At 39.8% G+C, this 13851-nt stretch overlaps 1 protein-coding gene and 1 long non-coding RNA gene across 3 annotated transcripts in view; one reads left to right on the top strand and one right to left on the bottom strand.

Moving 5' to 3' along the window:
- Positions 1-2703: 2703 nt before the first annotated feature.
- Positions 2704-6500, bottom strand: LOC147795956 (uncharacterized). Its single transcript, XR_015423377.1, has 4 exons — positions 5846-6500; positions 5121-5226; positions 3145-3278; positions 2704-2720 (listed from the first exon to the last, which is right to left on the bottom strand). It is a non-coding gene; the product is annotated as an uncharacterized LOC147795956 (long non-coding RNA).
- Positions 6501-8321: 1821 nt separating this feature from the next.
- melk (maternal embryonic leucine zipper kinase) overlaps positions 8322-13851 on the top strand; it is a 54322-nt gene continuing 48792 nt past the window's right edge. The window contains exon 1 of one of the 2 annotated variants that reach the window (XM_022239772.2): positions 8322-8435. Coding sequence is in view for 1 of the 2 variants with exons in the window: in XM_022239420.2 (XP_022095112.2) it covers positions 11185-11225 (41 nt within the window). In the remaining variant the exon portion in view is untranslated. Of the gene's footprint in view, positions 8436-10994; positions 11226-13851 lie in introns of those variants that run through there. The other variant, XM_022239420.2, reaches the window with a different exon arrangement.

Below are 13851 nucleotides of genomic sequence, written 5' to 3'. Positions count from 1 at the left end.
ATATCTTTGAGAGGTGTTTTGACACAGAAATAGGCATTGCATATAGCCCTTACTGAAATTAAATGTAGCTACAGGTCTGCCATTTTCAGTCCTGCAAAGAAAAGTATTTCTTAACATTAGGGAACATTTTCATCTAAATTACCACCTAATTACAAATTGTGGCAAAATGAGCATTCTTGTATCCTAAAAACGTTAACGGGATATCTTTGAGAGGCGTTTTGACACAGAAATAGGCATTCCATATAGCCATTCCATGAAGCAAGGTGAATAATGAAATAAAAACATGATGTAGTATATTAAGTATATTAAGCACATTTTTAAAATATTTTTTTCTCAAATCAAATTACAACAATGGAATAGTCTGTACTGAATATCCTTGATCTTGAATGGCCTAGAGCAAGTCCCCCAAATAAAAGAAATAAAACTGACCTATAAACGATGAAATCAGATCGATTATAAAACTGTTTAGACCACGGGCCACGGCAGCAAAATGTGCTCGGAAATCAATTTCCTTGGCGCACCTCTTGGATCTAAGTGGAATCACTGCCAGTTGTTAGTTTAGACCTTATGGATCACAAAAGATCAAAATCCACAATCCCAAGTTCACCATTTATTAAAATATTTGCATTTTAATTATCGATGTAAAAAGGGCGCCCTCTATTGGCCGGGGTTAGAAAACCATGTACATTTTCTATGGGGAAAGTTTTGGTATTGCTCTTGCTTGCTGAAAAGGGACTGAGTGTCTGCTGAGGTAGTAAAACTTTGTCCAAAAGTGTCGATTGCAAAGTATCTGGTAGATTTATCACAATGCTATTCCCATTGAAGTTTTCTTACTCTTCTTTAACATCAAGCTCTTTATATTGAAAAATGTATTTCCTTGTTAAATTAATTTTTAACATGTCTAGTACACAAATGTACATGTATTTCTTGTTGAAACCCTTTAAATAAATAAACTCTTGTAAATTATCACTTTTTTCAAGAAAATTTCATTAATTCTTTTATTCCGTTGTACTTCATATACCCGCACCTTCACTCCATATAAGGAAAAAACACCTGCTTCCAAATTACTAGAAACACAAGTCATATTTCAAATTGAAAGTGGCTCTTCTGTATACTGAAATACACATGCTGACACTGACTATCAGTGTTACCTGTATAACATTAATATTTCTTGATTAATTTAATCTAAAAGGGAAGACTTTATCACATGCACAAACTTTAGCAGTCATCAGGAATGCATTCATGTTTTGTACTTTGTAATTATGATATCCCAAATGTAACACCTCCAAAACTCTGAAGGTTCATAGTACCTAAATGAGAGGAATGCTTCATGATTCACAAACACCATACTGAAAGTAGCCATCTGTTGGCAAATTATCCCATTGAACTGAAAACCTAAAAAACTGTCAATGTCATCATGATATTGATATCAATGAATGGTGATGTACATGTCTCATTCACAAACTAGATCAAGCAAAGACTAAATATTTCTTCAATCATTTGGTCTAAATTCGCAAATTGCACGTTCATTTGCAGTAAGGGGCTTGTTTGTCTGAAATGACAAGATGTACATGTACCAGTTTTTATGTCTGACTCACTTCATGTTCTCATTAGTCCACAACCGACCAAACTGCATTTCAAAAGGACAAAATTATTTACATACATGTAGACAATACTAGTACAATCCTAGCATGAAAACACTCAGAAAATTCTGATAAGTTGGTTTGCGACATTGTCTCTTGTTCACACAAGATAAAGGCTTTCCCAAAATAATAAGGAAATTTACCACAATGGCATACTCGCTGTCACATACGAACCTAGCATAAATACACAGAAAATTCTGGTGAGCTGGTTTGTGAAATTGTCTCTGTTCACACAACAGAAGGGTTATTCCAAACTACTAAGGATATTTATCATGATGGCATACAGTCACATTACGGCTAGTCTTGGTTCGAGGTTCGTCATAGTCTGAAGCAAACCTTGGGCATCATTTCTAAACGGTGGCCTAAATGAACATTGCTTTTCTACTTGCCTCAAAACATCCTCATCAAATGTATTATCTTTGGAAACCCACTGTCAATGCTCCAAGTCCTGCATACATATAAATCCATCCCAAATTTATTTGGGAAGCAATCACTCTGCTTTAGAATGCCACTTGCCCTGCCTAAGCACAAAGATAGCTAATAAACGATAATTTTGAAGGACTGAGACAGAGGGTAAACCTCCAATTAACATGCTCCAAAAATTTTTCAGGATTGACAGAGTAAAATTTAATTCATGCGAACGATTACAGGATTTATGAAGAAAGCTGTAAGGATTAAGAGTACTCGTCAACATCGGAATCATCACTCTCTGGTAGAGTACACTGCTGGTCACTTTGCATGTTCTCACAGTTGCTGCATTTGCACAAGTCGGTACATAGCAAGTTGTTTTCAAGACAGCTACATTTTCCTTTGGCACACTGGCTTTTTTTGCACGGACAATGGGCTAATTCCATAACACTGTTGGGAGCAGGTGGAAGATCCATCCAGTGGATGAAAATGTCATCGCTGTTGACCTTCCATCCATGTCCGTGTGGAGATGGTACCACAGGATGCGGATCCAGGGCTCTCTTGTATATGGCTGCTTGGTAGTTTGCCCTCTTGACATGAAGGCACAAGGCATCCTTGTTTGGAGGCATTGATAACTTCATCCCAGTTCCCATCTGCAACAGGTTGTATCTGGACAAATAGATTGAGAGAAATGTCTTTTGGCTTGAAAAGCATCAATTATGATTAGAAACTTGATTTTTTCTGAATATGCACAACAATCAGTTACATGAATCTATTTAGATTTCAATTAGTTGCAAAACACAACCAAACTCAATGTTTGAAAATAAGGACTTCGTGGAAAACTTTGAGTGCACATGTATACCTTCGGATTTATTAGTGTGAGCAATTTTTGTGTAACTTGAATATTGGGATAGAATACAATTCTCTGAAAACAATCTTAATTTGAAAGCATTTTGTATTCCAAGTAAAGGAAGTAATACCCTAATACAAAATAGGACATTTTGTGATGGTCACTCTAAAAGTAGCCGTATAGTTTCTCTAACTTTTTTCACATCAGAAAAAAGCACTACATGTAATTCAGATCAACATGTACCTTGCAGTGTTCACATCAGAACAATCCAACTGTTTGTATAGATGACAGACGAACTCCTCAACTCCTGCAATGATCTCCGTCGTCACTGTGAAATCGTCACCAATTCTTCTAAAGACTGGGTATTTGATGGCTTCCTGAAAAGGCAAAATCCAAAATTTTCAATTAAAATCTAAAATGACTCCACATAATAATAATAACACATTTCTTATATAGCGCATCACACAGCACATCTCAATGCGCTTCACAGTAATATTATGAAATAAAGCAATTAATGAAACAGGTGAGTTTTAAGTAGTGACTTAAATTCGTTTTCATTTTTGACAGTTCTGATATGGTGTGGGAGAGAGTTCCACAGCGATGGTGATGCATACTTGAATGAACGATATCCATAAGTCTTAGTGCGAGTGACAGGTGTACTGAGCAGCAATGTTGAACTAGAACAGAGGGTGCGTTGTGGCTCGTATACATGTACTTGAATAAGTTCAAGGAGGTATGCTGGTGCTGAACCATGGATGCACTTTTGAGTGAGGAGTAGAATCTTGAAAACGATTCGCTCATTGACAGGTAGCCAGTGAAGGCTGCGCAGAATAGGAGTTATATGTTGCCTAGATGATGAACGGGTAACAAGTCTGGTGGCTGAATTCTGAATGCGCTGAAGTTTCGAGGTTTGAGAATCGGGGATACAGTGTAGTAGACTGTTGCAGAAATCAAGGCGGCAGGAGATAAAAGCATGGACAAGCTTTTCCGTTGTTTGTTTGTCAAGGAAATTTCGAATTTGTCTAATCTTGTGGAGAGCTAGATAAGAAGAGCGGCATATGTTGTTGACCTGGTTTTGCATTCGGAGGTTTGACGTGATGATGGTTCCAAGGTCACGGGCGCAGGTGACAGGTCTGATGCAGCAGTCAGAGATGCGAAGACTTTCAATTGGAGTATGGTGCTTAAACTAAGAGGTGATATGGATGACTTCAGTTTTGTCGCTATTCAATTTGAGTTTATTGGCAGTGGACCAAGATTGTATGGGTGAGAGACATGACTCTAGTCGCTGAATGACGTCAGGACGCTGCTGCTCTGTCATGGTGACGTAGAGTTGAATATCGTCAGCGTAGATCATGCAGCTGACGCCGTATGATGCGATGAGATCTTCCAGTGGGGATGTGTACATTGTGAAGCATAGTGGACCTAGGACAGATCCCTGTGGCACTCCGGTATTAACATTATGCGAGGGAGATGAAATCTTATTGATTAGCACAGATTGTTGACGGTTTGCAAAATATGAAGTGAACCATTCCAAGGAAGAGTCGTTGATGCCAAAGCGGTGATGTAAGCGTTGTAGCAAGACATGATGATCAATTGTGTCAAAGGCTGCTGAATAATCAAGCAGCACAAGAACGGCCTCTCGACCCTCATCAACAGCCAATAGCAAATCATTGTAAACACGCAGAAGAGCTGTTTCCACACTACGATATTTACGATAGGCTGACTGCATTTTACCTGCGAGATTGTGAGTAGCGAGATGACACTGTATTTGTGTTTATCACATACAATCTGATAAAAAAGTCTCAAGCATACTGTGACACTATAGTAGCAACAGCTTCAAAAAATGCAAATGATTTACTGAACTTGTTTGCGGGCACTTAAAACCTCTGTGAACAGTAGCAAATCAGATACATGACAATTCCAAAATGCCAATTTTTTAAAATTTCAGTAGATATAGTCTTGTGATCGGACCTTCCAACAATGAAACAAAAAAAAAGAATGGTTGTACAGTTGAAACCATCCACTTAAGTACGCACAAACATGAGTAATGAAAGGTCTCTGTTAATATATGACAAAACAAACTCACAGATTATCAATTCTAACAGGTTATGAAACAACAACATGTGAAGTCACGTAGTTAGTTTTTCTGCATGCTCGGTGCTATTGAAATTGTGACAACAACCAGTGATGACTCTATACAAAAATGAAGAGGTACACACCTTCACTCTCAGGTGGTCGCTTCTTTGGATGTCGTTCAGCACGGCCTATCAAGGTAACATCACAGAAGCGTTTATACATGTAGCTTTTCTGGTGGTATCCAAATCCCTGTGTTAAAAAAAAAGATTTGGTAGCATAGGATATTATTACAATATTAGGGCCTACACAGGACAGACTACTACAATAAAGGCCTATCATTGTCAAGGCAAAAAAGTTTTAGGAAAGAGTTCCATATACAAAGTTCGCTTGACATCCTGTTTACAAACCGTATGAGACTGGTCTGATACAATTCTGTTTTCATTGAAAATGCTTGTACTCTCTCACTGCTAATATTGACTTTCCTGACTTGTAATTGATTTCTATGGACTGATTGATTAGGCCTATGAAAGACAAAACTGAATGAACTTTGCAGGCCTATATGAAACTTTTTCCAAATTTTAAAAGGCATTCACTGGAAGTGAGCAAAACTTATAATGTACGTTGTGGTTGTACTGTAGCCTACCCTGCATAAGAATACAAGTTGCAGCCAGAGTGGTCATGATCATGGTGGTCAGACACTTAAATGACTTTAGTCAGTGTTACTTTAATGACGAACACGTGAATTTATTTTGAAGTCAGGAATGGACTCAAATAATTCCTGCCTACTACTACTGCCTCCTGTGAGCTTGTGCATTTATCGACGGGGACGTATCAAAACGCTTTATAAAAATAAAAGAACTATACTTGCCCTATAAACAGGCTACCTTAAAGAGTTGATCATCGGGAGTGTTAGGCCTAACTTTGACAGCGCTACGTCTTCTACCATGTCTGCGTGTATGACGTGTGCACTGGACGTGAAGGACAAGCCGAGATTCATCTCTGCTTTTTCAACGATTTTAGCCTCTGCCGATTCCTGCACATTTTTCCACCTGCCGGCACACTCGAGGAACTTCATCCAACTCTTCTTGGAGAAAGGCAAAACCCTCAATTTGGACCATAAAAGTCTCATTGATTGGCCGTGTAAAAACGATGACGTAATATTTCATGTCGCACTTTCCTGCACCCAAAACGTGAAAATTTGAAATTTTGGGTGGCGTTTTTTGCTAAAACTGGTTCGCGACGGAATTGTGGATTTTATTTTTGAGTTTCCTATCATCATTCTGAAGAGGTTTCCGTAAAAATTACATAGATCCATGAGGTGCGCCAAAAAGTGCGAGATAATCGGCCATGCCCCGTGGTGTATTTTTTTTTCAATTCATCAAGAAAAACTGCTTTCTTAAAAAACATCCAAAAATTCGTTCAGTTTATCGTGGAACGGAGTACCGCAAAGTGGAAACATTTCTGCCTCCCTTTACTCCATGAAATCGCGGGCAAAATCGCGGGCAACCCTCAGCTCAGCCAGATGAGCCAAAGCAATTGTGCACGTGTTGGACGGTGCCCATTACACACCAATGCCCAAGACGTTAGGCGGGAGGGTAGGCGTCAGTCTACTCGCAAAGGGCGTATTCGATAACATTGTGTAGAGTCTGTAGAGCTTGTAGACCCTACATCGGACATGCGGTCGAAAGTGCTGCCGCATATCGTGCACCATTTGATCGTATCCCATGCGCGAATTAATGATCGTACGATCACCGGTAATTACAAATAGCGCCCTCTTTTTTTCCAATCTTCTTTCAGGCACTTGCTTGACACTTTTGAATACATGCAATCATGGAGACAGGAAAACAGAATTTGTTGTCGCAAAACCCATCAAGTCATCTGATTATTGAATATATAACACATTCTTGCTATATCATGCTGCATTTCACTCAAATTATGTGTGGAGATTAAATTCCTTTACTGGCTGTTTAATTCCGTTTTTTCGTTTCCTTTTCATTTGTATTTATTTTCTGTTTAATTTATACAGGGTCGTCTTATCAGTTAAGCAAGTGCTTTGCCCTGTTGGGTGACACGGGTACTAATTGTCGTTAACACAACAAATACTAAAACACTAAAATTATTTAAAACATTTCAACATGTTAAATTATAAAATATGCAAAATAAGATCAAACGTAAAATCCTATAATTACTTTATCTGGTCAATACACAATTTGCCACTAAATTAGCTCTCATGAAAACAGTGAATGCCCATACCCCAATTTTACAAAATTGGTATAAAGTTTCTCAAGTGTCAAAAGCTCACTGTCTTTATTTTCTTATAGCGACTTTAGAAGATATTTCCGCTGTCCGAAGAGGATCTCCCCCAAATACTGTTCGAAAACAGAGAAATTTGGAGGGCCCCGAAGTTGTACGTTTTTTTTTCAGAACAAGCTGTGATACCTTCCGCAAGTTCCGTCCCGCGGCCGTCTCTTACCACCTAAATCCGCGTTTGAGTGCGCAGGTGATTTGCGGCCATATAGGGGTCCAGTCCACTAATTCAAGCCCCATTGAAAACAGTGTAAAATCAGCACCGTTCAGGGCCCAATAGCATGCACGCCAACATCCCTGAGATTTCTGAAACACAAATGAAATTCTTGTCTGGTCACTTATCTTTCAATTTCTTTTCAATTTTTTGTGGGTTAACCAATTACATTTTTAATTATTCCCACAAAACAAAATCACCCCCCAAAAAGTGATTTTTCCGAAGTCTGATTGCAGCCATTTTTCAAGTGGCAACCCTCAACTTTCTGGGGCACTTAGGACCATTTTTCAACCGTAGTTTTCAGCCCTTCTGCCCTCATATGAAAGCTCAAAGACCCAGGGAGTTGATCCTGGCGACGATTTACACAATCTCACCATTTTGGGGGCCAAACAATCTCTTTTTTCAAAAGATACTGTGGGTGGGGGCACTTTTAATGCTAATGAGCTGGTCAGAAATTTTCACTTGAATTAGTGGTCTGCACCCATAGAGCTACAAATTCCTCTCTAGCTCTGCGGCCTATCAGAAACTATGGGACAGAGAGACCCCCCCCCCGCCTTTGTGTTGGTCATTGTTATACTGGTACAGTATATCAGGAATTCTTTTCAGACATGGGGAGATGTGTTAAGTAACAATAGGCTGCAGTGTGTATGTGTATAGGGATTGGACGTGTTGGGGGGTACCCCTCTGTCCTATTTCGTGCCTGGTATATAAATGGTTAACCGTTACTCTGGAATGGCGCCCTCTTTATGTTTAATTTTCCTCGAATCTGCATGGTGCCCAGACTCAAGTACTAGTATAAAATGAATAGATTCGGCTAAGATCCAGACTTTCAGGTAAGAAATTCCAGCGGGGAACGAGAAGTTTGTAAAGTAACGGTGGTGAGGTGAAAACGTTGAGATGTCTCAGCCTCAACAAAGAAGAGTCAACTTTATGAGCCGTGAGTATCTAAAAAATCATTACGAAATTTAATGAAAGGGTTTTTTAAGGGGCTGAGAGTTGAGACTAAGCCAAGTACGCCTGCGGCACTAATTTTCCCTTGCAATTTTCAGATGCCTAACTGGACATCGCCGCAAGGCATTACGCAGTCAGTTTAGTTTGACTCTGTGCCAGTGCCGTCAAGGCCGTCGTAAATTAGGGTGTGAAATGTTTTCCCAGAGCTATCCTGAACATGCTGAATCCAGATGATGATTGATGGTTGATGAAGAAGATCTTTGGGGAGCTTGTTCCAGTCTAGAAATTGTCTTGGGATAAATTGGAAAAAAGGCTTTGTTTATCTAAACAGGTTGTTGGTGATGTCCTCTTTCATATCAGAAAGAAAAGAGAATAGTGCTTTCGGTTTTTGAGGGGAATTTTGGGTAAAATGGCAGCATACATGACCTACCCCAGAACTGTGGGGTCCGATATACCTTCTTCTCCCACGAACGTTCGTGGGAGAGGAGCAGACGTTGGACCCAAGAGTTCAGGAGTATGCTTGACTATCCCAAAGAGATGTGAATGACGACAAATTGGCAAATGCAGTCTGGTTCTTTGACCTGGATGGAGATTTGTTTTGATGAATCCAAAATACCTGAGTTGGGTAACCAGACGAGAAACAAAGTGGCGTCATCCGACTGAATGGTTGTCTTCTGCCAAACTCGGGTTAGAAGTTTGTGGTTTTCTTGCTTTGGAAGTATTGTCAAAATTTGCCTAAACTAGGCCTGTCAGGATTGAGTAATGGTTCCTTAAGGTCAAAATGTGAGTTTTGAGAAAGTAGACCTTCGTTTCCTAATTATAGGAACAGGGTGCTAAAGATGTTGAACATTTAACATTGGATGGAAAGCAATTGCAACTTGATTTTAAAAAAAGTAGGCTAGTCATGCTAATAGCAATGCTAGAGTAGTGCTAGCCATAAAAAATGCACTTTTGAGCACCTTAAAAAACACCACACCAGCATACATGTATTCAGAACCAAAGAACCTGGGTTTGACTTTGAGTCTGTTTTGGGGTTCCCAATCCCAGTTTTTCAGCTGTTTGTTCCCCGTGGCATGCAAAACTGTCCTTTATTTTTCAATCAACAAATGGAATCCAACTTGAAATGAGTTAAATGTGCTTTTTGTGAAATTTAGCTGATGTTAATGTTGCTGTTTGTGTGGCCATGACAATCTGACCAATGCTTTTGTGTTTATAATGACTTTACTTGATTCTAATAACGAACCAGGTCATATAAAATGCACGCTTCCTAATTGATTTTGCATGATCAGTTATGTTTTTATATTTGAACATTTCCTTGATATCAGTAGAAAGTTAAATGTGTAATCAAGCTTCTCTTTACGTTGTTTGGATCTTGAAACATTATACATATGATTGTATTTGTTACATGTATCTATGTACATTCTGTTAGACAAGTGAAATTACAAAAAGTACGGTCTGCCCGTGGGATGCATGCCTATGACTACATGTATGAACACACCTCTTTAGACAACTTAATTGAAACTAAACTGAACCAATAACATACATGTACATCACAAGTGGTCTGCCCACTGTCTTTTTTTTTTCAAACTGTTACAGGAAGTGCAGCATTGATGCACATCCTGAGTACCCCTGCACTATAGACTGTACACGTACGGTACACACTGCCCTCTATGGGGCTACCTTGTCAAATGTTACACATCCATCCACACATGCCCCTGGCTGCAGTCCATGTGGTTTGAACTTTGTGCCACTTGTGGTTTTGAGCAACGGCAGTAATGTTGCTTGGGATGTGTGGCGTACAATCTTTCCTGCACCACATTGAAGCGACAGTAAACCAATCCTTGTCTTTCTGTTTTGTTTTTTTTGCTCGAGTATTGAGAGTTTGCAAATTGTTCCTCAAAAATATGCGTACTTTACTTTAGGCTCATGCTGTCAAAATGGGGTACATGCAGGTCGGGAGACTGGAAGCATACATGTAGCTATTTTTTGTTTGGGGGCCTTCTTGTAAACCCACCAGTAATACACTGTGTAAATGTTTGAACATCTGTTCTTTCCATGCAAAAAAATTGAGCAAAGGTTACTGTTTTGTGTTTAATAGCTCCACGTTATTATCAATCATGGTGTTACCGTAAACCATACATAAGTGAAATAGTGCTATAAGAATATTTACAAAACCATGTGTTGTGGTCACGTGACTCCAACTTTCCATGTATGTAATTGAAGCACACCATCTGCGCATTTATGACTGAAAATATTGAGACGCGGGCAAAATAAAGTTAAAGGTTTTTCGGTGCGGCTTTAATGTTGATGGCGGGGCCACCTGTTTTGACTGGCGGTGTGCACATCACTGGCTGCCCTAGCGAAATGTCACAGGGCACGCTGTCTATTGGTTGTGCATACAGTCATGAACACCAATTCCCTATTGATCTATATTCTGTGATGTTTCGCGTTGTACTTTCTCAGACCCTGCGGCTGCCAAGTGTGTGATTGCTTTAGTGCTAGTCTGGGCTTGACGAGTATGTATACATGTAGTTGCCTGGTTACAGAGTCTGTCCTGATTCAAGGAGCTTTATGTTATGGTTCAATGTAATGTGCACCTGGACTTTACGGTTGGTATATTCGTACTGATGCATTGCAAGGTTTCTAGGTACATTACAGTGCATACATGTATCGCCGTCACCACTTAGAAATTGCCACCACGGTCTAGAGTGCTTGCAAGCATCATTGTCAGTTTTATGTCAGGAAAGCAACGTTTTCAGCATTCAGTCGTCTTGAGGTAATGCATGGTGCACATTCCTAATTTAGCCAACCTTCTCGTTTCTTTCATTTGAACATGTTGCTGCCTTGTTGATTTATCCAAAAGTGTCACTCTCTCGTCACCCGTTGAAATGTCTGACCACGCATTTTTCCTACATGCTCATGAACTGGCACATAGATGTGTCCTTTGAGTTCAAGTAGTACGTTCAACAGCTCTGCACTTTGAAATTGCATCAACGACCTGCTTTGACCTCAAAGAACAGTGTTGGAATTTTCTGCGGTTGAATGTACCGGTACACATGTATGTAAATTTTGTGAACTTTAAAAAAATTACAGGAGGAAATTGGGGCAGTTACATATTCGTACATGTACACATACATGTACATGGTCTCTCTATAAAATAGGGGTCCAATTTTTATCATGCCCGTCACATCCGACAAATGATTTTGTAAGTGGGTAAGTCCAGAAATTAGGGATCCATTTTTTTTCATGCCCCTGTCACATCTGACATACAATTTTGTAAGTTCAGAACACATTTTCTAATTTCCAAGAGTGATGAATTAATGCAAATTACCAGCCAAACAAATAGTAACAGTTTGAAATCAATTCCGGTGATATTTCCGTGTCAAATAACAAAGGTCAGATGTAACAGGGACACAGAAATGTCACACCTTTGGACCCCAAATTTGTCGTATGACACACCATGTACATGTGCCAGTATTCCTGGATGCTTCTGTACAGCACATAAATGTCATTGTCTCTTCTTTCTCAAGCATTGTATTTGTAAACTCGTTGAATTACCTGTTTTTAATAGCAACTATGCACGAGTTAGCTCTCATGCCCTCATGCATACATGTACATGCATGTACACCATGTACACATGTAAAGTGTGCACACGGTCGTTTTATTAATCAGATACAGTAGATCTACATAGTTCTCTGCGTACATGTACCAGTACATCAGCGTTTTAGCTAGGGACCAGTTTTGTGAAATCACGGCCCATTTTGTCTAGCACGGCATGGCGGTGCAAATCAAGCCGTGCACTACTTAATTTGACGCTTGTGTAATCTAGATCCCAAAAATGTGCAAATAAAATCTGAGATAAAATTCAGTCATTTCCCATGCTTTTTCCCCCATCAACTAAGTTCAAAATAGAAAATGCGCTGCAGTAAAGTACACGATTGTACACTGGGACTACGGTTCAGACGTTTGGTTCAAGCGTATCAATGTCAGCAGGCAGGTTCCCTTACTTACAAATAATAAACTACATCACCGTATCTATCAACTTGTAACAAAATGAAATACAGGGAGCCGTACTTGTTCACCATTAATCGATCATACATGTTATCAACCTCATTCCCATGATGATCATTAGTCGCCATATTGCGCCCAGTCATGCTAGCACTCAAGGTACACGTAGTCCGTGGGGACAAGGTTGGCATATAATGGTTTTGGGGCTTGCGCTGCGTGTTCACTATATCATCCAGAATAAAACAAAAACAACGGATTTCTTCTCGAAGGCAAGGGCTGACCTTCACGTTACACTTGTTATTGTCAATAATCAGCATAAAGCTTGTTTAGGTTCTTCTACCGTAACGATGGAAAAATTGTCGAACTCTTCCGATGCCATGTTCAGACTCGTGCACAAGCGCGAGCAGGTGGCCTGCCTGTGGTGTACATGGATGCGTGTACAGTGTGCATGTACACACACTATGCATGCACAACATGTATTCTTTCATCCACCTTGAAGTCAAGTCTTGCACTCAATTTGCTTGTTAGCCAATTTGCCAAAGGAAATATGCATACATGAATACTGGGGTTCATTTTGTAGCATTATTTATTTTCGTTTGCTTATCAGCTAATAATCTGAATGCACTGTATTGCAAACAAAAAGGTACAAAAACGTGTGGTGTCAAGTACTGACCTGCATTACGTAGTGCCTGCATACCATTTTTTTAAACAAAATGAAGGAGTTATGAGAAATTTGTTCAAAGATGTTCGTCATTGTTCGCTTCTTTGTTGCAGGGCTGTTTAATCACACTATATAAAAGAAGAATTACACACAGTTTTAAAATTTAATTTTTTTCTAAAAGCTGGGGTTTTTTTGTTCAAAAAGGCAAAACCCTCATGAGAGACCACCAGAGAGCATCTAAAATAGGCAGAGCTTCCAGGGCCCTTACACAGGCCCTGGATCCCGGCTGTAAGGGACTTCGCGCTGCGCGCTCGTGTTGCGTGCTTCAAGTTCGCACACAAATTTTGGATTCTAACAAGATTACACTTCCCTGTTTTTCATTTTGCACTCCCACTTGTCAAACCCTAGCTAAAACACTGCAGTACATACATGTGTATGCACGATGAATTTTAAACCGGAGCATTTTGGAAAACATACCTTGAAAGTGGATGACATCAGGACCTGAAAGAGAAATGCTGCTAGTGCAGTGAAACTGCAGGTATTTTGCTCAAATTTGGCGTGTTTGTCAGGCTGTTCGATGGGTAGAGTTCCATTCACGACAGTCAGTCACCAGCCCACGAGGGCAAGGTTGCGTTTTACGTCAGGGACCGGGAAAACAGAAGTGACGAGGCACTTCCCACAGGGCGAGCAAAGCTCAGCTCAGCTCGGCCTGTCATGGTTAGCTGCAGTAATT

Source organism: Acanthaster planci, linkage group LG19 (genome assembly GCF_054643075.1).
Source record: "Acanthaster planci isolate LZ-2023a linkage group LG19, COTS_SCS, whole genome shotgun sequence".
Taxonomy (NCBI): Eukaryota; Metazoa; Echinodermata; class Asteroidea; order Valvatida; family Acanthasteridae; genus Acanthaster; species Acanthaster planci.
Note: the sequence above shows the minus strand (reverse complement) of the source record. Positions and strands in the feature narration are given on the sequence as shown.